A 24,171-nucleotide genomic window follows, 5' to 3' on the forward strand; every position below is an offset into this window, starting at 1 on the left:
ATAATTTATTCTTTAACTTTTACCCTTTCATAATCTTATTTTAGTCATGTGTATGTTTAGAATCTGTGCATATGTATCTTTTAAATTTGCACATACATATTTATATATATAGAAATATATATATTGATATATGTATATTTTTGTATATATATATATGATGAATAGCTATGTATACATAAATATATTATTGGTGAACCTACCCTGACTATATCATAATCACCTATTATAATAATTATTTTATTATTTGCTTTATTATGTACTTTCCACATTTTCTACAAGGCATTTTTATGTGTTTTAATTTGTATTCAATTTTATATATTTCTTATTTATAAAAGTTATATATAAAAGGAAGCATACTGCTTTTCTGGTTGCTGATTTTGAGGTGCTTGTTTATAGCATTAGTCAATTTTTCACTTGAACAAAGTTGAGACAACAGCTCAAGTTATGTTTAATTATACCTGCTGCCCCTGGAACAAAATCTGCCATTTTCTTTCCATTTCCTGACTCGGTAATTTTGTAATGGGCAAATATACAAATAAAATATTCTCTTTGAAGAGCATCTTCTTGCAAGTATACATTAGTTATATATATTTAAAAATTTTAAATAAATGGTCAAACTAAACATTGTGTTATGGTTCTGTTAGTACTTAAGTGGAGAAGTTGTTTACAATAACTATTATAAACATAGACTCTGGAACCAGATTACCTGAGACTGTGGCTCAGGTCTGTCACAATAGCAGTGTGACCTCAGGTGAATTGCTTAACATTGTTAAGCTTCAGTTTTTTCATCTATAAAATGAGTTTAATAATATTGCAGTTTTGTGTGTGTGTGTGAGTGTGTGTGATACTTAATGAGTTAATGTATTTAAAGCACTTAGAAAAGTGTGGGATGCACAGTAAGTGTTGTATCACTGTTTGCTAACATTAGTATTAATAATGGTATTCTTTGAAATATTTAAAAGTGGAGTTCCCATCGTGGCTTAGTGGAAACGAATCTGACTAGCATCCATGAAGATGCAGGTTTGATCCCTGGCCTCGCTCAGTGGGTTAAGGATCCGGCATTGCTATGAACTGTGCTGTAGTTCGCAAGTATGGCTTGGATCCAGTGTTGCTGTGGCTGTGGCTGTGGCATAGGCCTGCAGCTGTAACTCTGATTTGACCCCTAGCCTGGGAACCTCCATATGCCTTGAGTGCACCCCCCCCGAAAAAGAAATAATTAAAAGTGGTACAATTTCAGAACACTGAGTAATATGAGAAATATATACCATCATGGTCTCAGCCTGTAGTTCAGTGGTTCTCAAACTTTAGTGTTCGTTAAAGTCATGTTGTGTAAAGTACTACTTACAAGTTTTCACACCCAAAGGGCACAACAGAGTAGGTCAGGGACCACTTATCTACACTTTTAACCTCGGCCAGGTTTTTCTAAAGCAGAAAAATAAATTAAATAGGGAATACTTAGAAATTAGAGAGACCTCATAAACATATAAAGATGGATCACATATTGAGGCTCACTGCTTTCATTTTGTTTAATATTTTAAAATGATGTTTTTTAATGTTACCTTCTAAGTGGGTTGTTACTACTCCGGTTCGGAATGCCTGTGCCTGATATTTTGGGAGGCTTAATTTTGAAGAGCATATATTTGCCTCTGAAAACATCAAATGCAGTGTTATGAATACATGCAGTAAACCACATACTTATTTCAAAAGAAAATTACTTTTTCAAAAGACCGTATTATATAAATGTAGTTATAAATAAATGCAGTTCTAAAATGAATAAAACAAAAACCCAAACAACCAAACAAAAACAACCTCATACTTCATCCTGCTCCACCTCAGTTCTTGTTTCAGTGCTAGCAGAAAGCTAGAGAAGTGCCTATTATATTGAGATATTTTACCAGCTGTTAACAGGCTGAGTAGGAAAAATGTAAGTATATTTTGATAATTTAATTTGACCTTAATTTATTATTAACAGACGGTCTCAGATTTTTTTTTTTTTTTTTGCTTTTTAGGGCTGCATGTGGAAATTCCTAGGCTAGGGATCAAATCAGAGCTACAGCCACTGGTCTGTGCCACAGCAACAGAGGATCCAAGCCGCATCTGCGACCTACACCACAGTTCACAGAAACACTGGATCCTTAACCCACTGACCACGGCCAGGGATTGAACCTGCATCCTCATGAATCATAGTCGGGTCCATTAACCACTGAGACACAAAGGGAACTCCCCTTGGAATTGTTAAAAATAATAGTCAATGTTAAGTGAAAGCTTATTTAAGATTTTTTTAAAAAATGACTCTCCCTGAATGGCAAAGACTAGGAATTACTTTGAACTCCTAGCAATCACACAGGGCATGACCAAGCAGCTCTGCACCTCAGGCTTTGTGGCCTCTCTTCTTATTCTTTTTTTTTTAGGTTTTATTGAGACGGAGTTCATTTACAAGGTTGTGATAATTTCTGCTGTGCAATGAAGTGATTCAATTAAACATGTACACACATTGATTCTCTTTTGGATTCATTCTCCAAATAAATTATCACAAAATATTGGGTAGAGTTCTCTGTGCTTTAGCAAAATCTTAATGGAACTTCTATGCATAAAGGATCAGTAGAAAATCATTCAACTCATTCTATAGAGCTATTGTAAATTTGACACCAAGTCTAGACAATAATTGTAAGAAAAGGAAGCAGAGAGTAACTTCATAGAGATTAGCCAAGGGCAGAGAGGGCTTACAAATCAATAAGAAAAGAATAAACAGTAATAATTCAGTAATGTTTCTGGCTCTTTTATAAACAAAGATAAAATTGAATCCCCAAATCCTACATGTAAGAACATATGCAATGACTGACCTTTTTAGAATAGTTTCTCTGGAGATTTACAAATGCTGTATGATTTTTTTTTAACCTGATAAACTGTCTTTTCACATCACTTCCTTATGTTTTAAATATCAAAAAAAGACAGAGAAAATTGTAATTTAAGATAGGAATATAAGTCAATAGTATAATAACAGATGCAATGATTGTTTTAAGTGCCTAGAAGAAAATCTGTGGTGATCTAATTTGCCAAAGTATCAATTTTAGAACATCCATTTTCTTTTCCTGATCTTTTATCATCTTAAAGAAGTAACTTTTTAAAGAAGTAACTTTTTATTTTTTCGCTTTAAAGAAAGTAACTTTTTATTTTTTCGCTTTTTAGAGCTGTACCTGCAGCATATGGAAGTTCCCAGGCGGGGGGTTGAATTAGAGCTGCAGCTGCCTGCCCATGTGTGGCCCCTCTTCATTTAAAATCTCCTACAGACTTTCCACTTTTCCAAGAAGATTTATTTTCACTTTTATTTTGTTTCTGTTTGGCCAGGCCCACAGCATGTGGTAGTTCCCAGGCCAGGGATAGAACCCACACAGCAGCAGCCACCTGAGCCACAGCAGTGACAATGTTGGATCCTTAACTTGCTGTGCCACCGGGGAACTCCTCCAGGAAGGTTTATTTTTGTATGAGGGCATTTGCTTCTGCTCATTCTATTGTGCATGCAGTACACTTGCTTCCAATAATTCTAACCGATAATTCTAACCATGTTGCACACAGTTTTGTGTATGTATCTCTTTCTTATTTGTTCACTGGTTGTTTATGTGTACCCACAAAAAAAGTTTCATATTGGCTAAAAGGTATTTAAATGCATATACATATACAGGGTTTCAGTGACACAATTATCACTTGTGTATCACTTGCATGAACTTTGCATCTTGATTTTAATAACTAATGAGAGAGGAGAAGGTAGAGAGGGTAATGCCACTCTTTTTGCTTTTTTGTTTGTTCATTTGCACTTTTGTATTACCAGCATCTGGCAAAGACCTGGCATAGTGTGAGCTCTTAGTACATGTTTGTTGAGTGAATAAATGAATGCTAAAGAGTTAGCAGAAGTTGAATTTTATTTTCTCCATATTTCCCAAGAAATTTTGTTGGCCTTCACACTTCTAAAATAAAATATTTTACTATGAAAATAACACCAGAACATCAGAGACTACTTAGAAATTAGAGACATGTAGAGAGGAGGAAACAAAATCTATCCATTTTTCAACAGTCCCTAAGAAATCAACATTAAGTTTCCTTTTAGATCTTTTTTTCAGGTCTCTTTCTCCCTCTGTCTCTCTAACACTTGTACTAGAAACGTGCAGCTCACAGTTGTGTTAATCATTGTATTTATTCCACATATGGTACTGTATGTAGGTTTCAATGGCCTTAGAATTAATTTTAAGGAAAACTCCCTACTTTGAATGGCCCAAAAACCTTCAGGGAGGCCATTGCTTCAGGGCTCCTTTCCTGTGGATGTTTGCTTCCTTGGAAGCAGAAATAGGGATTCCCCTTACTCTTTTTTAAACTCAGGTGTATGCTGACTGCTTCCAAGTATAGATGTGTGTCTATATCATATTCTAAACTATTACAAAACACATGTGAGGCCACTCATCATTTTTTTCCATTATCTGATTATTCTTTCCACAAATTCTCTTGACTACCTGCTGAGTGCTAGGCGCCATTGTAGGCACTGGAGATGTGGAAGTATTTCAGTTATGTTTTACTATTTAATAACTAAACACAAGTATTCAATGTTATAAATGCTTCTAAATAAGACATTTTATGGCTCTTTCCCTTCTAGATTAATTAAACCATCATCAAAATAATGATTAAAAGTATTGTATTTCCCCTTTAAAGTTGCATTAACATACAAAATGATAAATTCACATAGATATTATATTACCAAAATTAAAAAAATAAAAAAATCCTCTGGAAAAAAATGGCAATAGACCTCTATTCCGTAAGAAAAAGAGAGTGCAATCTCAAATCAAAGGGCAAAAAGCGGGGGAGGGCTTCTTAGAAGAATTTTTTGAAATCTTATTATGTTGTATCATAATTTGTATATGGCAATATTTTATGTATGGTCAACTACACATAGCTTTGTTTTGGACCAATTTTTATCCCTTCTGAAAGTAGAGATTATTGAGTAGATTTTAAGTTAACAGTAAAATAGTTTTTAAATCTCCATATCTCATATGTCAAGTGATTAGAATCTGCCTCTCAGCATTTTTATTAGGGTGCCCTTTAGAATCTGTAAGAACTAAATTTGAGATTTAATGAGAGAAATGCAGAAGTTACAGAGAGGTAAAGATGACAGTTTGCTAATGTGTAAGAGTGTAGAAATTCTTGTTCATGCCTGAGGTATTGACTGAGTTTTGAAAGGAGTGAAGTTGACTGTATTCCTATAGAGATTTCTTGAAACATTGTTTTAAGTATTGTGCTTTCCAAGAATAATTATCATTAGTCTTAATTACTTTTAGGATTGCAATTCCATATTCTATCTTGCAGACATTAATAACTTACCTAGATTCAGGGGTTCTCTAAATATGGCTCAAGCATAACTAACTAATTCAAGAAGTAAAGATGAAAGTTTTATTTTAGTACTGCAGTTGATTTAAGGTTATTTATTCTTAGTAAATTGTATCTATACAGGTTCTTTACAAATCAAATGTAACTCTTTAGGGAAAGAATTGACTTATTACTTTACATAATCATTAAAAATAACCCTCATATTTTTAAGGGATTGTATGTTATCCATACTTGTTTTTACATACTTTTAATTTATGACTTAAAAACAAAAATAAGATTATTTTTAGAATATTTTCCCCTCAGAAATTTGAAATCAGGACAGAGGAAAATTGATAAGCAAGGTTTATTTTATATGTAAGGGTGTTTTTGAGTTGCCTTTTCAGTAGGGCAGTCTGCTCATGTTCTGTCTACTGAAGTTATAGTTGGCTCAAATTTATAACCATTTGCTCTTTCTGTATTATATACAAAGAAATGTTGTATAGATTAACATTGATTGGAATACCATGTAATTTTTTTTCTAATATGTTGAAAATCCAATATTAGCATGAGTTATATTTCTGTAGCAATAAAAAATATTCACAGGACCACCCACAGTTCACAGTTCAAAATATTATCCAAAACGCTTTGTTTGTGAAAAATGGTCTTAAAAGCTAAAATAAGCTATTATATGTTCAGCCCTAAGTATCTTGGTCCATTAGGATAAATGTTAGTAAATAAAGGATTTTTTGTACATTTGGAAAATCTTAGTATATCTATAGAGAGTTGACTTGAAATGTTATTCTATATAATTACAAATGTTATCTATACTCTGGCTGCCCATAGGATTTTTATATTTGTAATGAAAAGGAAATATGACTATTCACTCAGTTTATTGAACATCTTTGTGATAATTACCTTGAACTCTTTATCAGGTAGCTTGCTTATCTCTGCTTTGCTTAGGTCTTCTTCTGGGATTCTGTCTTGTTTCTTCATTTGGACTTATTCCTCTGTCTCCTTACTTTGCCTAATTCTCAGTGTCTATATTTATGTAACTAGGAAGGTTGCTTACATTTCCAAGTCTTGGAGAAGTGTCCTTATGTAGGAGACATTCTGTGGGGCCGAGCAGGATGTTCTTCTGTTCACCAGAGCTGTACGCTCTTGGGCTGCCCCTAATGTGGGCTCCATGGGCCTTTCTGTTGTGGCAGGGATGATTGCTGTAGATACAGTGGTAGGTGGGGCTGGCTTGTGGTCTGGTTGGCTGCCAAGCCCTGCCTCATGCTGTGATGGGTGCTGGCCTACTGGCAGGTGGGAAAGCCTTTAGCTCTAATAGGGTAGAGGAATGATGCAAAGTGGTGTTTGCCTGCACCAGTGTCTTCATGGTATAACGAGCTCCCCAAGATGGCTGCTGCCAACATCTCTGTCCCCAGTGGAGTCCCAGTTGCCTTCTGCCTCTCTGGAAGGCTCTCTGAGATCAGCAAGTAGATCCGATTCAGGTTCCTTTCAAATTTTCTGGGCTGGGACTCAGAGGGTGCAAGATTTTTTACAGTCCTCTGATTCACCCCTTTGGCTTTCAAAACCAGATATTCTGAGGGCTCATCCTCCTGGATCACGACCCCTGGGCTAGAGCCCAATGTGGGGCTCAGATCTCTCGCTTCTTCGGGAAAACCTTATCAATTTTAATTAGCCTCCTGTTTGTGGGTCACCACCTGGGGATGTGGGTCTTGCCTATGCTATGTTTTGGCCATCTTCTCTGTTTCCTGTTGCTTCCTTCTTTGTGTTTTTAGTTATAGAAGATCTTTTCACTAGTCTTCAAGTCATTCTCATAGATAATTGCTCTGTAAATAGTTGTAATTTTGCTATGGTCATGGGAGGAGATGATCTCAGGGTCTTTCTATTCCATCTTAGCCTTCTCAACCCCACTCAGTACTATTTTAAAAGTATTACTGTGTCTTTTAAAGTTTTTCTTTATTTGTTAAAGTTTGAAAGTGATAAATACATTAAATCAGTATATCTATATGAGATATTTTCCACATGGAACAGAGATGCTTCATTATAGATGACTTTAGAGTCAACCTCTGATGATTCTTAGTAAAACAATCAGTGGGCTGTGCTGAGTGCTCTAGCTTTCTTTTTTGATGTTGTTTTTATTCTCTTTTGAAAAATATTTTGCTGGAATTGTGCCAGATCTTGCTAAGAACTTTGGAAATAGGAAAATATTTCAAGTTGAATTCTCAACTAAATCTAGAGGCTGGCTTAGTTTGCAACTGTTCTTACAGATTTAGGGAAAAAGTAATTGGTTTCTTTATAAATTAACAGTAGTCCTGATGTAATCCCTGAATAGGAGAATCATAAAATCTAGCAATGGTGCTTATGTCAGCTTCCAAAATACCACGTTAATGGTTCTAACCCATGGGTTAATGCAGTATTATTTTGTGCATCAGGGATTATGCTAACCTATAAAGTATAGGTATTATTTTTATTCTCACTTATGGATGAAGAAACTTTTAGAGAGGTTAGGCAATTTATCCAAGTTCACACAGCTAACAAGCAGAACCCAGATTTAAACCCAGTCAAACTGAATCCATTCTCTGGATTTAATAAAATTTCCCCATGAATGCTACATTGGTTAATGCTTTCTTGCCAATACAGTTCTTTCTTCTGAAATCTAGTGTTTTTCTTCCCACTACCTCCCCTTGTATGGCTCTTATTTTTCAGTATTATCCTTATTCATATTTTTGTCTCTTTTGGTAAACTTCTGGCTGTTAAGGTCAGGGATCTTATTTCAGTTTTCTTTGTGTTGCCATTCCTGAGCAAGTTCTTAATACCATATAGGCACAATATATAGGTTAGCTGATGGATAAGAGAGTGAGCTAATTTGGACTTTAAGATATGCAAATATTTTTGTTTGCCATTTTATAGAAAAAAAATCCTCTTAGGTGCATGTTAATTGGAAATTTTATAAAGGGCAGATAGGAAGCATGAACACTACTAAACAACTCAACCATCCATTCTCTTTAGTTCAGGCTGATAGTGAAATCCTTCGTGGCTGATTGGAGTCAGCTGAGGCAAGTCTTGCAGTCAATGCAAGTCAATGTCGTAGCTTCTGCAATGTTTGTATTCCATGATTGTATTATTAAAAATAAGGGGGAGGGCAAGCAATACTGTTTCTAAAATTTAACTTAGACTACTGTCAGTCTTTCTCACATCTCTCGGGACACAGCCATATGATATTAGATTCTATACAAATATTACAAAAACACCAGGGATTCACTCCTGGAATTTCATTTTGGTCTATTTTGGTAATCATTTTAGATGATAACAGACAGTAGCAATAGCACTCAGTTAATTATTGAGATTATTCTAAAATTTAACTAGAAAAGATCTCCCTCCTCCATTTGTTAGGTAGAATTATAACCAAAGGAAATTAAGATGGAACAAAGTACCCAAGGAAAATGGCATGATCCATTAATCATATAATTATTTTAATGCATCCTATGTTCTTCTACTCTATATAATTTCAGGTAAAATTATCTAGGTTTTCTGTAGAGTGTTTTCTGTTTTTATAGTTATTATGGCAAGTGTGAGTATTTGGGAAATGTGTATAACTCAATAGAGGATATTTAAATCTACTCTCTACACAGTGAGTAATTAATGGGTGCTGTCGTCTTATTTTTCACAAATATCTCCTTGTAGGATGAAGTTCTGACAGGAAAATTACAGGATTGGTGCCCGTGATAGGGTTTATGTTAATAATTGAAGGCCTTTTGCTCCTTAAGATGTAAATGGAGCTTAAATACCAAGGTTAAGAGGAAAGGCTCTTTTAGGAACATAGGTATTTTTTTCAAATATAGGTATGTTGTCAAGACAAACATATACACTCCCACACCCCCTCTCCCTTAGGGAGATGTCATCAAATTGTCTATTAATATTCATTGTGCATCTGTCAGCTCTTCACTGAACTTGTTTCTCTTGTGTTTTTAGCAATATTATAGGCATTCTTGTGCTGCAAGATGTTTTAATATGATATATGATACAAATGGATATTTTAGTCATTTTAGGTTTTCTCATTTCACTACCAAATAATAGGAAAAAGGAATGTGGATCAAAACAAGACTTTGTTAATAAAATAAATACTGCTTTGCTCAGTCTTCTAAGAAGAAAACAGACTTGAAAACCTAAACAAACAAAACCCCAAGACACCTATTACTGTTATATTAGAAAAAAAGGTTAAAATCATACATTTGAAAAAAGAATAAAGTTATGTATTTGTGTGTTTTGCTTACCTCAGCAGAATATTAACAAATCAGTCTTTTAAATGGTTACTCATGTTTTTGTAAATGTGATATCTTAAAGGGGAGAACATTTTATATCCAGCTAGGAGTTTGGTTTCCTCATAATAAATCTCCTGTGACTTTGATATATTTCCTTGAAATACTTAGCACTTACATGTGTATCTTTTTCCAGCTGTGGTTGTGTAAATATTTAGGTATTTCAGTCGCTCGTGTTTATATTTTATCTTCCAACCGGGCAGTTGTTGAAGGAATCCTGCCCTGCCCTTTTTCTTGATGCTGGCCTTGCCTGAAGTCAATGATGTTATATTCCCAAGGTTCTACCAGGATTCTTGCCAAGGGCAGCTGACATTATCTTCCTAGTTCCTTGTTAAAGCCTCACTCCATCAGCTCCTTTCTTTTTTTACCCTCTCTTTGGTTTCCTCTGCAGAATATAGTTGATATTACACCAACAGTAACATAAACCTTATATCTTATTATGTAAAAAAAAAAAAATACCCCAATTAGCATACTCGAATGGTGGTTGTCAGTGGTTTAGAGGAACTCAGAGTTTATGACTGAAGAAAGAAGGCTTTTATGAATAGCAAGTCAAGAATATTACATAAAGAGAGGTGATATGACCAAGTGAAGATGGGCATGACTTCTAAGGAGAAAGATTGTAGTCACTAGCATTTTTCATCCACAGTCTTCTGAGATTTTTTATATGTTATTTTGTACTTGTGCTTGGTGTAACTCCCTCAAGGACCTCCTTTGAGAAAGCCACTCAGTTATTGATAGAAGCTGGGTGATTTTTTTCCCCTCAAAGCATGTTGGTGGAAAAAATTGGGGTCATTCATTTTAACTGTGAAAATAATGTGTAGAAATTGTGGTTCTCAAATATTGAGAACTGATGATATAGAATATCTACTTAAAGATGCAAGCTCATATTTAGAGAAGATCACACAGTACAAGGGATGCTTTGTATTCTCACTCATTCATCCTAAAGGTCTTTACTGAGTTAAGTAACTATGCAATTATATGACCTACAGCTAGACATTCTATGAATGCATGGAAGAAGAGCATTGGATGTCTTCAGGTTTGATTGTGTCTTGCTGTTTTTACTATCTACATTTAAAAAATAAGTAATCAGAATTAATTATTTCCAGTATTGCAAACGAGATTGGACAAAACATATTTCTCTCTTTATTTTACCCAGTTAATCCTAGCAATACTTATAGGCTATTTGGAAAGAACAGATGTTTTGAATTTAACTAGAACTGAATCTTAGCACTGCTGTCTTCCAGCTGAATGACAGTGGAGAGTCTCAGGTCCCCCAAATGAATACCGGATGACAACACTTACCTCATAAAGGTGTTGTTGTGTTGAAGGACATGATGGAAAATCACTATCTTCTTTCTTTTCCATTCCTTTTCTTCCGGCTTAGGCATGATAATGAAGGATAATTTATTATAGTTTTTATAGAGATGATGATTGCCATTTATAATTGTTATTATTGAGGTTAATGAATCACTCGTTATAAATATCACTCGGGAATTGGAAAGTTCTTTTCCTAAACGTTATACATTATGAGAAATGTGAGATTTCTCTATTTTTGTTGTAATTTCCAAAGCTTTTGGCTTTACAGTCAATTAACTCTTTTGGCTAACCGGCTTCATTCTCTTCAGAGTATTATATGCTGAGTATATTTTCTTTTGAAGTGTGTTCGTTAGAAGCAAAGTTCATTGGGATGTTCTGTTAAAAGAAAAATAAAAAGAGTTCAGTGGCCAAATAAGTTTGAGAAATGCTGCATATTATACCTTTTTTCTAGCATACATCATATGCCTTAGCAAGATTAAAGACCCTGAGAACCACAGCTCGTTTTTTGAGCCAACAATCTGAGAAAAGAGTATTCCACTGAGCATTTTGAAAATTTAGCCCTTAATAGAATAGAGAGAATTTTTTTGGCTGAAACTCTTTTACTGAATGCTGCTGTACAAATATCATGGTGAGAACTTGAGCCTGAGTTCTCCACTCCCCGAAGTCCTACTGGCTGTGGTCCAGCTGTGCAGGACTGTAGGTTAGCAATGCAGAGAGAGAGTCTTGGGCTCCACTGTACTTTTGTGGAGCCTGGGTGATCTCCAGTTTCTGTAATTGGCCATTACTTCCTCTATACACTCTCCCTGGACAGTTTTATTCTTTCTCAGAGTTCTAGTCTCCCACTTGATTCTCATCTATGTATCCAGCTGAGATTTTTTTCCTGAGGTCAGACTTGGATATTTTATGGGCACTTGTCATCTTTATTTGGATATCCTGGAAGTATCTCAAACTCTCCACGTGTCATGCTGAATAAGTCATCTCCATTCTTCCTCTCACCACACGACACCTTTTTATTCCTGATCTTCACTGGGACTGCCCTTCACCTACTGCTCAGATCAGAAATTTGGAATTGCTCTACTTTCTGTAGACCTTCTGTTCCATCCTGTGCATTGTTTCATTTCCATTTCCCCCCACATTGCCAGTGAGTAGATCCTGTGGATATCGTAACTAAATATCTCTAGAATCTTCCCTCCATCTCAAGTTCTGTCTGTCAAGATCTAAGGTCAAGCTTTCAGAATTTATTGTTTAAAGAGTGTGAAAGTGTCTTAATTAATCCTTTCCTAGCTTAGCATGCTATAGTCTAGTTTCATACTATCAATAGTGAGCTCTTTCTTTTTTTCTTTTTTTTTCTTTTTTAGGGCTGCACCTTTGGCATATGGACGTTCCCACGCTAGGGGTCGAATCTTAGCTGCAGCTGCTGGCCTACACCACAGCCACAGCAATGCAGGATTCAAGCTGCATCTGTGACCTATACCACAGTTCACAGCAGCGCCAGATCCTTAACCCACTGAGCAAGGCCAGAGATCAAACCCGCATCCTCATGGATACTAGTTGGGTTTGTAACCCACTGAGCCACAACGGGAACTCCCAGAGCTCTTTAAAACCAAACATAATCCTGCAGTCCCTTGCTTAAAATGTTTGAATGTTCTCGTTCTTCAGTTAGTCTCCAGAACTTTGGCTTGATATACAAAGTCCATCATGTTATTGCTTCTAGCTACTTCTTCAGACACAAGCTTCCTAATCTCTGACATGCACCTTATACTGAGATCATACTAACCTACCTACATTTTCCACAAATGTACCACATTCTTTTTTTTTGTCTTTTTTAGCCTTTCCTAGGGCCGCTCGCACAGCATATGGAGGTTCCCAGGCTAGGAGTCTAATCGGAGCTGTAGCCACTGTCCTAGGCCAGAGCCACAGCAACACGGGATCCGAGCCGCATCTGCCACCTACACCAGAGCTCACGGCAACGCTGGATCCTTAACCCACTGAGCAAGGCCAGGGATCGAACCCGCAACCTCATGGTTCCTAGTTGGATTCGTTAACCACTGCGCCATGACGGGAACTCCTGTACCACATTCTTTTATAGCTGTGCATCTGAATGATATCATCTCTTTTCTTCTCTTCCTGGCATTCATTGGTATGCCCTCTCTTCCTTTCTCAGGCAGTCTTAAGTGCCCATTCTTTGTATTAGCTACCTAAATGTCCCTGTTTCCTATCTGAAATAGACTTTCAGAATATAAATAAAATTTTCTTTAATTAAATATATATTACTTCAGCAGTTGATCCTCATTAGCATCCACCTTTCATAATTACAGTTAGGATAAAGGCCAGTAATATATTCTAATGCTTTATTTTTTAAGTTTCTACATCACTTGTAATTGAGTAATCCAACATCCAATTTAAATTTAATTTGACTTCAGTTTAGCCTTTGCGAAAGACCATGAGTTTCTGAGTAAATTTTTTCCCACGTTGCTGGCTTATTTCCTCCTCTTTTAGAGACTGGTTTCATTTAAAGGATTTATATTAAGCAGTGTACAATACATTGAATTAAAGCTTTTTCTCAACATTTCAGGTGATTAAAATATTACTCAATATTTCAGATGATAATTTTTTTATTTCATGGTGCATGTAAGCAAATAATAGATCTTTTAGCTTTATAATTCATTTAGCGTTTCATTAAGAAATATTGACCTCACGTAGTTACAAATTAGAAATATAAATAAACCTCATGCAAAACTTAAAGTCTCGTAAAGGTTAAACAAATGCATGTATGGTTACAATTAAAATATAAAATCTTTTACAGTCTCTTTATAGAGTACAGGATTATTAAGCTTCAAATCACTCCACTCAAATAGAATTTTGCTATTAGCACTTTGTTCATTGTTTTAATTTACTCAACACAGTATTTGGTGAATATCTATGGTGTGTTCAGCACTCCACCCTGCATAAGAGAAGCAACCATGAGCAAAATCAGACCCACAGATCTTATAGAGTAATGAGAAAAAGCAAACAGTAGTTAAAGCATCAAAGAAATCAATTTAAATTATAATTCAGATCATTTTACCAAGGATAGTTTTTTTGTTTGTTTGTTTTTTTTAAACCCTTGCTAAAAGGAAGATTTAAATTTTGTGGTAAAGGTCAGAGAAGGCAGACATTTGAAAGACGAGTGGGTATAAACCAAGTTAAGATCATTTTGAGCCCAGTCCCATGGCAGGCATAGGACTGTAGCAGAAAGAAGCTTAATGTATTTGTGGATCTAAGAGAAGACTGTAGTCAAGAAAGCAGAGAAGGGGGTGAAATAGGAAGAGTATGGAGAACTAGATAGGGGAATGAACACATTGACTCTTAAAGGTCTTAAGGACTTCATCTTAAGAGCACTGAGTTTAAGAGCCACTGAAGTAGGGGAGGACCCAGATTGTATTTGCATTTCAAAGCCTTCATTTGGCTGCATTGAAGTGAAGCTATTTAAGAGCTTTCCTAAATCCTAGTGAGAATCTCTAAGGTCTGATCTGGGAGGGTAGCTGGCTGGAGAGATTGAGATGAGTACATTGATTTGAGAAATTTGGGAGAGGATAAGGGGACAGAAAGAGAGCTGTCAGGGAAGACTGGTTTCTACTTCCAATTGTTCTTTGAGATTGAAACATAGATGAGAACAACGTTTAAGGTTTGGTCGTTGAATTTGAGAAATATCTAAGATTTTGACATATTAAATCTATACAACAATAAGGTAGGAATATTAAAAATATGAAACTTGAACAGCGTTTTAGAGATTATGATCTTATCGGAAAATACAAGTTGCAGACAGAAAATATTTAAGTGACATATACACTCAGGACTTCACTTATTAAATGATACATTAAGCTTAGAATGTAGCCCCTCACCCAATATCCTTTTCCATTTAGTATTATATTTAATTATTTAAACTCATTATTTAACTTTTCATCTTTGAAGTCTGCTAAAATATTAGCATAATTATTAGAGACTAATGAACTTGGTTTATTAATAAGAACTCTGGGAAAGTATATATATTTTTATTATTTAGAAAGATATAAAAGTCTATGTAAAGAACAGTTCCATCATATATATGTCAACATAAATGTTCATTAGTATATAGCATATGTTTTGTCAAAGTGTTGATTGATGTCAGTTAGAAAGAAGATTCCAGGAAGCCATGCCATCACAGTCAACATTCTCTAACACATTCCTCTGCAAAAACAGGCACGTCCACGTTATAAACAGCGTGATGGGTTTTGAAAGGTTTTGTGGACAAGGGATTTGGAGAGCAGACAGTGTTTGTACAGGCAAATTTTAGCAAGAGCACTTTCTAGGTGGAGGGTCAGAAGGACTCAGGAGTTAGAAGATATAGTCAAGGGAGACACCAGAAGGATTAGTCAGTAAAGAGGGTAGGTGAGTAGGTCAGTATTATGCAGTGTTCAGGTAGTAGTGCTAATGCCTAGGCTTTTGAAATAAGCCTTTTCATTGTTTTCAAGTCATGATATGAAGGTATTTTGTCAATTCTTTTGCAGGCTCCCGTCTTCGTCAGGAAGATTTCCCACCTCGCATTGTTGAACACCCTTCAGACCTAATTGTCTCAAAAGGAGAACCTGCGACATTGAACTGCAAAGCTGAAGGGCGCCCCACACCCACCATTGAATGGTACAAAGGTGGGGAGAGAGTGGAGACAGACAAAGATGACCCTCGCTCACACCGAATGTTGCTGCCAAGTGGATCTTTATTTTTCTTACGTATAGTGCATGGACGGAAAAGTAGGCCTGATGAAGGGGTCTACGTCTGTGTTGCAAGGAATTACCTCGGAGAGGCTGTGAGTCACAATGCATCGCTGGAGGTAGCTAGTAAGTAAAATGGGCTTTCTGTGTTTGATGGGGGGTGGCAGAGTGGGTCATTTGCCTTGATCATGGTAATAAAAAATTAACCCTCTATCACAGGTTTTACCTGAGGACAATCTCTAGCTTTGTATATGAATATCATCTACTCTTTGAATTTTCTGTATTTCTCATCCTAGCTGGTTATTCAGGCTAGATTGGGGTTTTATGTGTAGTTGTAGAACTGTTTTACTTTTTGGAGCTGGTTTCTGTTGAACATTCTCACCAAAATTAATTTATTCCCCTCTTTTGTTCCTTTTAAACATGTTGAATATGTTTATGTAAAATTGAATATGTTCATGTAAAAAGAGTAGTGTAGGAAGTTCCCATCATAGCTTAGCAGTTAATGAACCCAACTAGTATCCATGAGGACCCAGGTTCGATCCCAGGCCTTGCTCAGTGGGTTCAGGATCTGGCGTTGCCGTGAGCTGTGGTGTAGGTCACAGATGTGGCTTGGATCTGGTGTTAATGTGGCTGTGGTATATAGGCTGGCAGCTAGCTCTGATTTGATCAGTAGCCTGGGAACCTCCATATGCTATGAGTGAGGCCCTAAAAAGACACACAAAAAAAAGTAGTGTAGGATATTTTTCATTTGTCTTCATTAGGAGAAATACTTTTCAACTGATAGTGTAAGGTATGGTTTTAAACTGTCTAATTCTCAGAAATATATTTTTGGGAAAGCTACATTGAGAGAAGTATAAGTTTATACTTCATACTTTATTACTATAGTGTAGTGCACCCTGGGAGAAAAACATGTGGATGGAATCCTCAGGTAGTTGATGATTCAGTTTATTTATACAAATACCAAAGGCTGCTCATTTGAAATTACCTCAAGATGGATTTGGTTGACTATTGATTAACGTGTTCTATCTAGAGTCTAGATATATATTGTATTTGAATTAGAATCAGATTTTTCTTCTTTTCAATAAGCATTCAAGAAGTAGCCAGAGAATTTCATTCCTTTGAAAGAATCCTGCTATGTATTATGTACATATGACAGAAATTGAGGCTTGTATAGGGATTGGAGAGGCAAAATGAAATTTAGATCTAATTCACTTTAAATTTGTCAATAATTATGTATGAAACTGTATACATAACTATATATATTTACATATACTGCGTTCCAAGATGATTGATATTTTAACATAATTTATGTTCAAAAGTTTAGTTATATAAGCAGGTTTCATAATCTCTAACATTGTCTCCAGCATTCAACTAGAACATGAATATATGGAACCACGGATAATTATGAAACTATAAACAGAAAAGGAATTTAGAGACAGATTATTCCAACACAATCATATTATTAATGTAGAATGAACCCCAGAGAATTTGTGTGATTTGACCACACTCCCAGAGCCATATTGAAGTGAGTATTGAATGTGCTCACCTTCAGTACTGCAGTATTGAAGTTGAGACAGAAGGTCAAAGGTATCTGATATGAGCAGAACATTTAATTAGATAGAATACAAAACTAAAGTAACCATTTACAACTATGTCAGAACTAGCCATTCACATTTTAAAAACATTTACTTGAAACCCAAGTTTTTATTTCTCTGTTCACAGTTGATAATTAGTTTATTGTTTTCTTTTATTGACTTGATTCTCAGTGAATATCTGAGAACTAAATTGGTGAGATGTATGAAAGCTCTAATCTCAACAGGAAGCTATTTTTCTGTTTCTTTTTTTTAAAGCCCAGCTTTAAATGTAGCACAATCAAAAGAATTTTAAAAGATTCAACTTATTTATAAAAAGATGAATATGTTTTGATAAGGTCTTCCTTCAGTGTTATGGTATTAACACCTTCCAATGTTATGGTATTGACACAGGTTATATTTAAGAATAATTATTTCCTGTGAGGATTAATGTAAGTTAACATTTGAGAACAAATTTAGAGAATCAAGAAAGATAATATAGATAACCTAGGTCAGCTCCAAATATGGTACTTAAGGAACTGAAGAACAGGAAGCAAAAACAATGATGGTTTATTATCTAGAATTATAATTCTTTAGAAATGAAGTGTGTACCAACAGAAATATCAAGATCATCTTATGTTTCTGGGTTATTTTCTATTCTATGTGCATTCTTATTATTGCCATAATTATTTTTTAAATTTATAGACTTGAATAGAGGGTCTAAGCTTACCCTCTAGATCTTCCTTTCAAAACACCTCTAGTTTTAACTCACATGATCAAGAAACCTTCAGTGTTTTGGGATTTAGAGACCTGTCTTGTCTTTTTTTTTTTTTTTTTTGTCTCTTTTTTTTACTATTTCTTGGGCTGCTCCCGCGGCATATGGAGATTCCCAGGCTAGGGGTCGAATGGGAGCTGTAGCCACCAGCCTACGCCAGAGCCACAGTAACGCTGGATCGGAGCTGTGTCTGCAACCTACACCACAACTCATGGCAACGCCGGATCGTTAACCCACTGAGCAAGCGCAGGGACCGAACCCGCAACCTCATGGTTCCTAGTCGGATTCGTTAACCACTGTGCCACGACGGGAACTCCCCAGAGACCTGTCTTTTCTAATCTGGCTTTTGTGCAGATATTTTAAAAGATCCTGTTAGTTTCCAGTTAAGTTCTTTTTATAAGTTAGACATTCTATTACCCTGAGAGTCCATTATGGGAAAAGCTCTTGCAGTCTTAGTTAACAAATATATGATCACAAAATTGAAACCAGATGTAAGATTATTATATAACTTTTACTAGTAAAACATTCAAATACATAATCCCTTGTATTTATCAAATATAGTTTGATATTAATCAGGATAGTTTGGTAATAAGGATTCTTATTAGTGATAATAATTATTTGAAACTGTGAAAACAGTTTGAGGAGTTCCTGTCATGGCTCAGTGGTGAATGAACACGACTAGTATTCACCAGGATGCAGGTTTGATCCCTGGCCTCACTCAGTGGGTTAAGGATCCTGCTTTGCCATGAGCTGTGGTGTAGGCTGGCAGCTGCAGCTCCGATGATTTGACCCCTAGCCTGGGAACCTCCATATTCCACAGGTGCGGGCCCAAAAAGACCAAAAAAAAAAAACAAAAAAACAAAAAACAAAAGAAAGAAAAAAATTTTAATGTTTGCATCCACTAATTTTTATACTGTTTAAATTGTAAAAATTAAATGCATGTTTTTGTTAGATAAATTGTATTATTTGATCACATGAGTTTTATGGGAAAAATTTTGCACTCTGTAGTTAGACTGAGTTTTTGTATTTAAAAAAATTTATGGTTCAGTGCACTACAAATAGATATAGAGTAATTTAATTCACATATATTTCAGTTATTTATTTTAGCCAATAGTTACTACTCATTCACTATTTTAACATATGTTTGCATCCTAAAATCAAAACTAGCCTTTTGTATCTTACATAAATAACTAGAAGGGAGAGAGGGCAGAGAAACATGGGTCATATTTGTTATAGGTTAAATCTATAAAGTGCTATTATAGCTTGGTTTTATTAGTTCCTGGAGAATATTACTGTATTTTTCATATTTCCTTAGTTTATGTACCAGACGTTCAATAAGAACCATTCTTATTCTTCCCAAAGGCTCAGACACAGGAAGACAAAGATTGCATCTAATTTCTTAGTGACTCTGTAGCCCACAGTAATAACATTAACAAAAGTGTCTTGAGGCAATACAGGTTTCACAGCACAGTTGTTGGTAATGCTTTTAAAAACATTTATCTGTGTTTTATTTGCCTTTAAACCAAGTTTTACAGCTGTAACAACAACTGGATTTCTTGGTTCCCAACAATTGTCAATCTCTCCAACGGTGGGGAAAAAATGATATTGAATGTCATCTAAAACCTTTGTGTCTGTGTAGAAATGATAATATTCTTGTCTTTTGTATTCTTAGTATTTACTTAAATTTAAATAATGCATCACATGTACTGCAGTTATTGGTTATCTTTAGGATTATCTATTTTTATTTTCTTTTAAATCCCCATTATAACCAGGTTGGACCCATTGAAAAGCACTAGCCAATCTTTAAGTACTGATCTTTGCCATATGGTAAAAGTTGTATTCTTGTTCTTGAAAACTCAGTTTTGATGCAATTAAATTTATGTCACACAATTATAAAGTCTACGAATTGGCATGCTAAGAAATATGTAGTAATCCTTATAAAGTTTATATCTTCAATTTTGGAAGTTTATCTTTGTAAAGGAAAATGATTTTTAGTCATAGATGCATTTTTTTAAATTTATTTCTTAATTTTTGACTTTCTTCACAAGCCAAGAATGATATATCTTGATAAGGACTTTAATTTGTAAGTTTCAAAGATTTTGCTGTTTCTAAGATTTATGAAAACTTCCTGTTTATCTAATTCCTTTTCAACCTCAGTTTTCTAAAACAGTCTTGCAAGTAATATTTTCTTGTTTGTTTTATATTAGCTTTGTTTGACAGTCTACTAAATGTTTAGAAAGATGTTTTATGGTCTATTCTCCTATATCCAACATTACCAGTTATTAAATTTAGAACTTCATTTTATTCCTGGCACAAATTAATAGCACAGTTCTTTGACACAACTTATATTTAATAAGTAATTTGATCTTGGGTAATGGCATTGAGTTTTAAAGAATATTAATTTGAACCTTGACCCTCACACTTTCAATTGCAGAACATGGCTCTCTACGTCATCTGCTCAGCAGTGCACAGTCAGCATATGGCTATTTGTTTCCGATGTAAGCTGTTTTCTCCTTAGGAAGAGAAATTGCCTTCAGACTAGGCAAACATCTGCTGGCTGTCTTAGCAGCAAGACCGCAGAACTATCTTTCCAGAAAAATGATTTTTTCCAATTAATCAAAGTTAAGTCTTCCCAGATTTTAGTAGCTAGAGTGATTTTTAATAGGAAGTACTTTGAGGTAGAATGTTTATATTTTTGAAGTAATATTTTTCCACTACTTTCAGTACATTATGATCTTTCATCATTCTATTATTAAACAATCCTCCTTAAAGTGATTTAGAATAAGAATTATCTTATTTTCCTCATTTGGATAAAACAAGAAAGTGGACTGACTGTGTATGCTTAAGTAGTCATGTGTTGGTACAATAGAATGAATTCCAAAATCTGGGGCGTGGAAGATTGGAAGGATTACTCCTGGAGGTGAAATGGTTCTGATGAGCAGGTGAAAATAGAGTATACCATCTATATAAAATATTGATTGATTGATTGAGTGTGCACACAATCAAGTTGACTTCTATTATGGTCAGGTACAAAGATTATTCATAAAATTTTTATTATACACACATATTGTTCTTTGAAAGATTTTTTTATCTTTTACTGCATCCTTTCCTCTACTTTGTTTTATCTTTTAAAAAAATTGCTTTTTTCCATGTTTAGACCAAATTTGTAAACATTTTAATTTATATTATTTTTGTTTTCACTATTCAAAGAAGGATATTAAGGATACATTTAGTTTAATGACTTTAAAATGTCTTTCCACTTTCTTAATGGACATTTCTATTCCAAAATGCACTGACTTTTTTATTCCAAAATTGATTCATGATGAAATGAAATAATGCATATAAAGTGTGTAGCACAGTGACTGGCACATAATAATAAATCACAAATCTAATTGTCAGTGCTGTTGTTTTTACTACTTTTTTCTCTTTCACTATATTTTGGTCAGACACTCAGATTGTTTATACATAGGGGGTTTGGATGCTTCTGATTTCAGAAATAGACTGATTCCATTTTGAATTTGAAGATATGTGTGTTAATATACTAAAATTTAAATATAATGGTTCAGTAATTAAATTTTATTATGGAGCATGCTGAATATATTAAATTCCATCTTGAGTTGAAATCTGTGGTATGAGAAATTTACCCTTATCTTTAGATTCTCATTGTTAATGCAGGACATGCAAATAGTATGGACTTAAATCACTTTTGCCTTAGGGACAAATGAAAAAATTATTTTTTTGTTAACTTTTACAGTTTGGATAAAATTCAGTTTTTCTTTTTGAATTCATATATTTTTATCACTTAAGAAGCAATATTGCTAAGTTCCATGACATGATTGTTTACTAAAGACTTGAGTTTTTAGCACCAATCAGAGCATATTCTTTTGTTGCTACCTGTCTTAGTTTAGGCTGCTTTAACAACAGTGCCAGGTATTGGGTGGTTTACACAACAGACAATTATTTCTCACAGTTCTAAAATTTGGAAGTCTGAGAGCAGGGTGCCAGCATGGTCAGGTTCCAGTGAGAGTTCTCTTCCTGCTTTCCTTACATGGTGAAGAGAAAGCTTTAGTCTCTTTACCCCCGTATAAATGTACCAATTCCATCATGGGGGCTCCACCTCCATGAACTCATTTAACCCTAATTACTTCCAAATACCATCATTTAGGGCATCAAGATTTCAACACACAAATTTGGGAGAGAGCACAGACATTTAGTCTATAGCTGTCTTTTAATAACAATTTTTTTTTCGATTTTAAAATTGGATTTATGGTTATTTGCTCATCTTAAGCAACTGAAAAATAAAAATTAGAAAATCAGGGGGAAAAATCATGTAATTTCAGTGATGTAAATAGTAAGTCCATGAGACCACTTGTGGCGTCCAGATGTCAGGTTTAAATTGTGTCATAAATTGGGGGTAGAAACATTATGTCTTCAGGTAAATATAATGTGAATTCTGTATTTGTTGGGTAAAGTAAGAGTAGCATCCTTTTCAAACTACCTTAAGAGAGGAGACAGTTGTAATTTTCTTGGAAAGAACATAACAATTTTCTTCCTCTTAAAAAAACCTTTCCAAAGAGTATTTAATATGAAATATAAAAGCAGAAACCCATATTCCATAATCTGTGTGAGAGATGACAGTGACAGTGACAGTGGGCATAAAAAGAAAGTTTGAGTTTCTTTTTTTTTTTTTTTTTTTTTGTCTTTTTGCTATTTCTTGGGCCGCTCCTGCGGCATATGGAGGTTCCCAAACTAGGGGTCCAGTTGGAGCTGCAGCCATCGGCCAACGCCAGAACCACAGCAACGCTGGATCCGAGCCGGATCTGCAACCTACACCACAGCTCATGGCAACGCCGGATCGTTAACCCACTGAGCAAGGGCAGGGACTGAACCCGCAACCTCATGGTTCCTAGTCGGATTCGTTAACCATTGTGCCACAACGGGAACTCCAGAAAGTTTGAGTTTCAATGGGTATTTTAGTAGAAAAGGATGAAGTCTGCTGACCTTGTGATTATGGGTGTTACAGGAGATGGCTGTGTTCAGATAACATACTATTTATTCATAAATAACCATACCCCCAGGTTAGAGTCTGTCTTAAAATTACTCTTAGTTAAACAAACCATACACTGTAGATACGTGTAGAGTTGACTTCTTAGGCAAACTTTTATTGTCTTTTTCTTCAGTTTACATAACTCTTGCATGCTAATCTTTAGCAAATTTGTAGAGAGGTCTTAGAGTGAGAACATATTACACATTTTCTTTCCTTTACTCCCAACTGCAAGTTAAGGAATATGATTAGTAAGCTTACAGAAATCACTTTTTAAATAACTTAAAAACAGTGCAGGAGTTTCCGTCTCTGGCTCATTGGAAACGAATCTGACTAGCGTCCATGAGGATGCTGGTTCGATCCCTAGCCTTGCTCAGTGGGTTAAGGATCTGGCCTTGCTGTGAGCTGTGGTGTAGGTTGCAGACACGGTTCAGACCTTGCTTTGCTGTGGCTCTGGTGTAGGCAATCAGCTGTAGCTCTGATTCAACCCCTATCCTGGGAACTTCCATATGCCATGGGTGGGGCCCTAAAAAGACAAAAGTAAACAAACAATAAACCCAGTGCACTTTATTTCCAAATGCAGAACTCATATATGTTCTAGAAAATACATGTTCTTTTAAAATACATACATGTTCTTATAATCTCATTACTCAGAGTTAATCACTGTTGAAAATTGAGTGGTTATCCTTCTAGATTTCCTAACATCACTCTGTTCTCTGGGGAAAGTTATTTACTATTCAATTATTATCTGATCTTTTCTTAGATGGCCAAAAAAGGCATTGGCTATGTCAGAACACATAGCTATGCCATAAAGACTAAATGGAAAAGTTTAGCTCTCTAGATTGATTGGATGCTACAAAACAGCTTCCATCTGCTAAATATTATTACATACACCATCCTGGACCAGATTCAATCCAGTGATCTTGGGGTTAAAGGTTATGTATTCCATTACCAGTCTCATGAGCCACTCCTTTTATTTTCTCAAAAAGTAGACGGTGTCTACACATGCTGAAAAGTACTAGGATGATTATTTCAACACTGTTTGATGCCTAGA

The 24,171-nt window shown here is 35.2% G+C and overlaps 1 protein-coding gene across 17 annotated transcripts in view; it reads left to right on the forward strand.

The window, feature by feature from the left end:
* ROBO1 (roundabout guidance receptor 1) overlaps positions 1–24,171 on the forward strand; it is a 1,131,260-nt gene that overhangs the window by 791,082 nt on the left and 316,007 nt on the right. For all 17 annotated transcript variants that reach the window (XM_021071380.1, XM_021071370.1, XM_021071378.1 and 14 more), the window contains one exon: positions 15,527–15,853. In XM_021071380.1, coding sequence (XP_020927039.1) covers positions 15,527–15,853 — 327 coding nt within the window. The remainder of the gene's footprint in view (positions 1–15,526; positions 15,854–24,171) is intronic.

This window comes from Sus scrofa, chromosome 13 (genome assembly GCF_000003025.6).
Source record: "Sus scrofa isolate TJ Tabasco breed Duroc chromosome 13, Sscrofa11.1, whole genome shotgun sequence".
Classification (NCBI taxonomy): Eukaryota; Metazoa; Chordata; class Mammalia; order Artiodactyla; family Suidae; genus Sus; species Sus scrofa.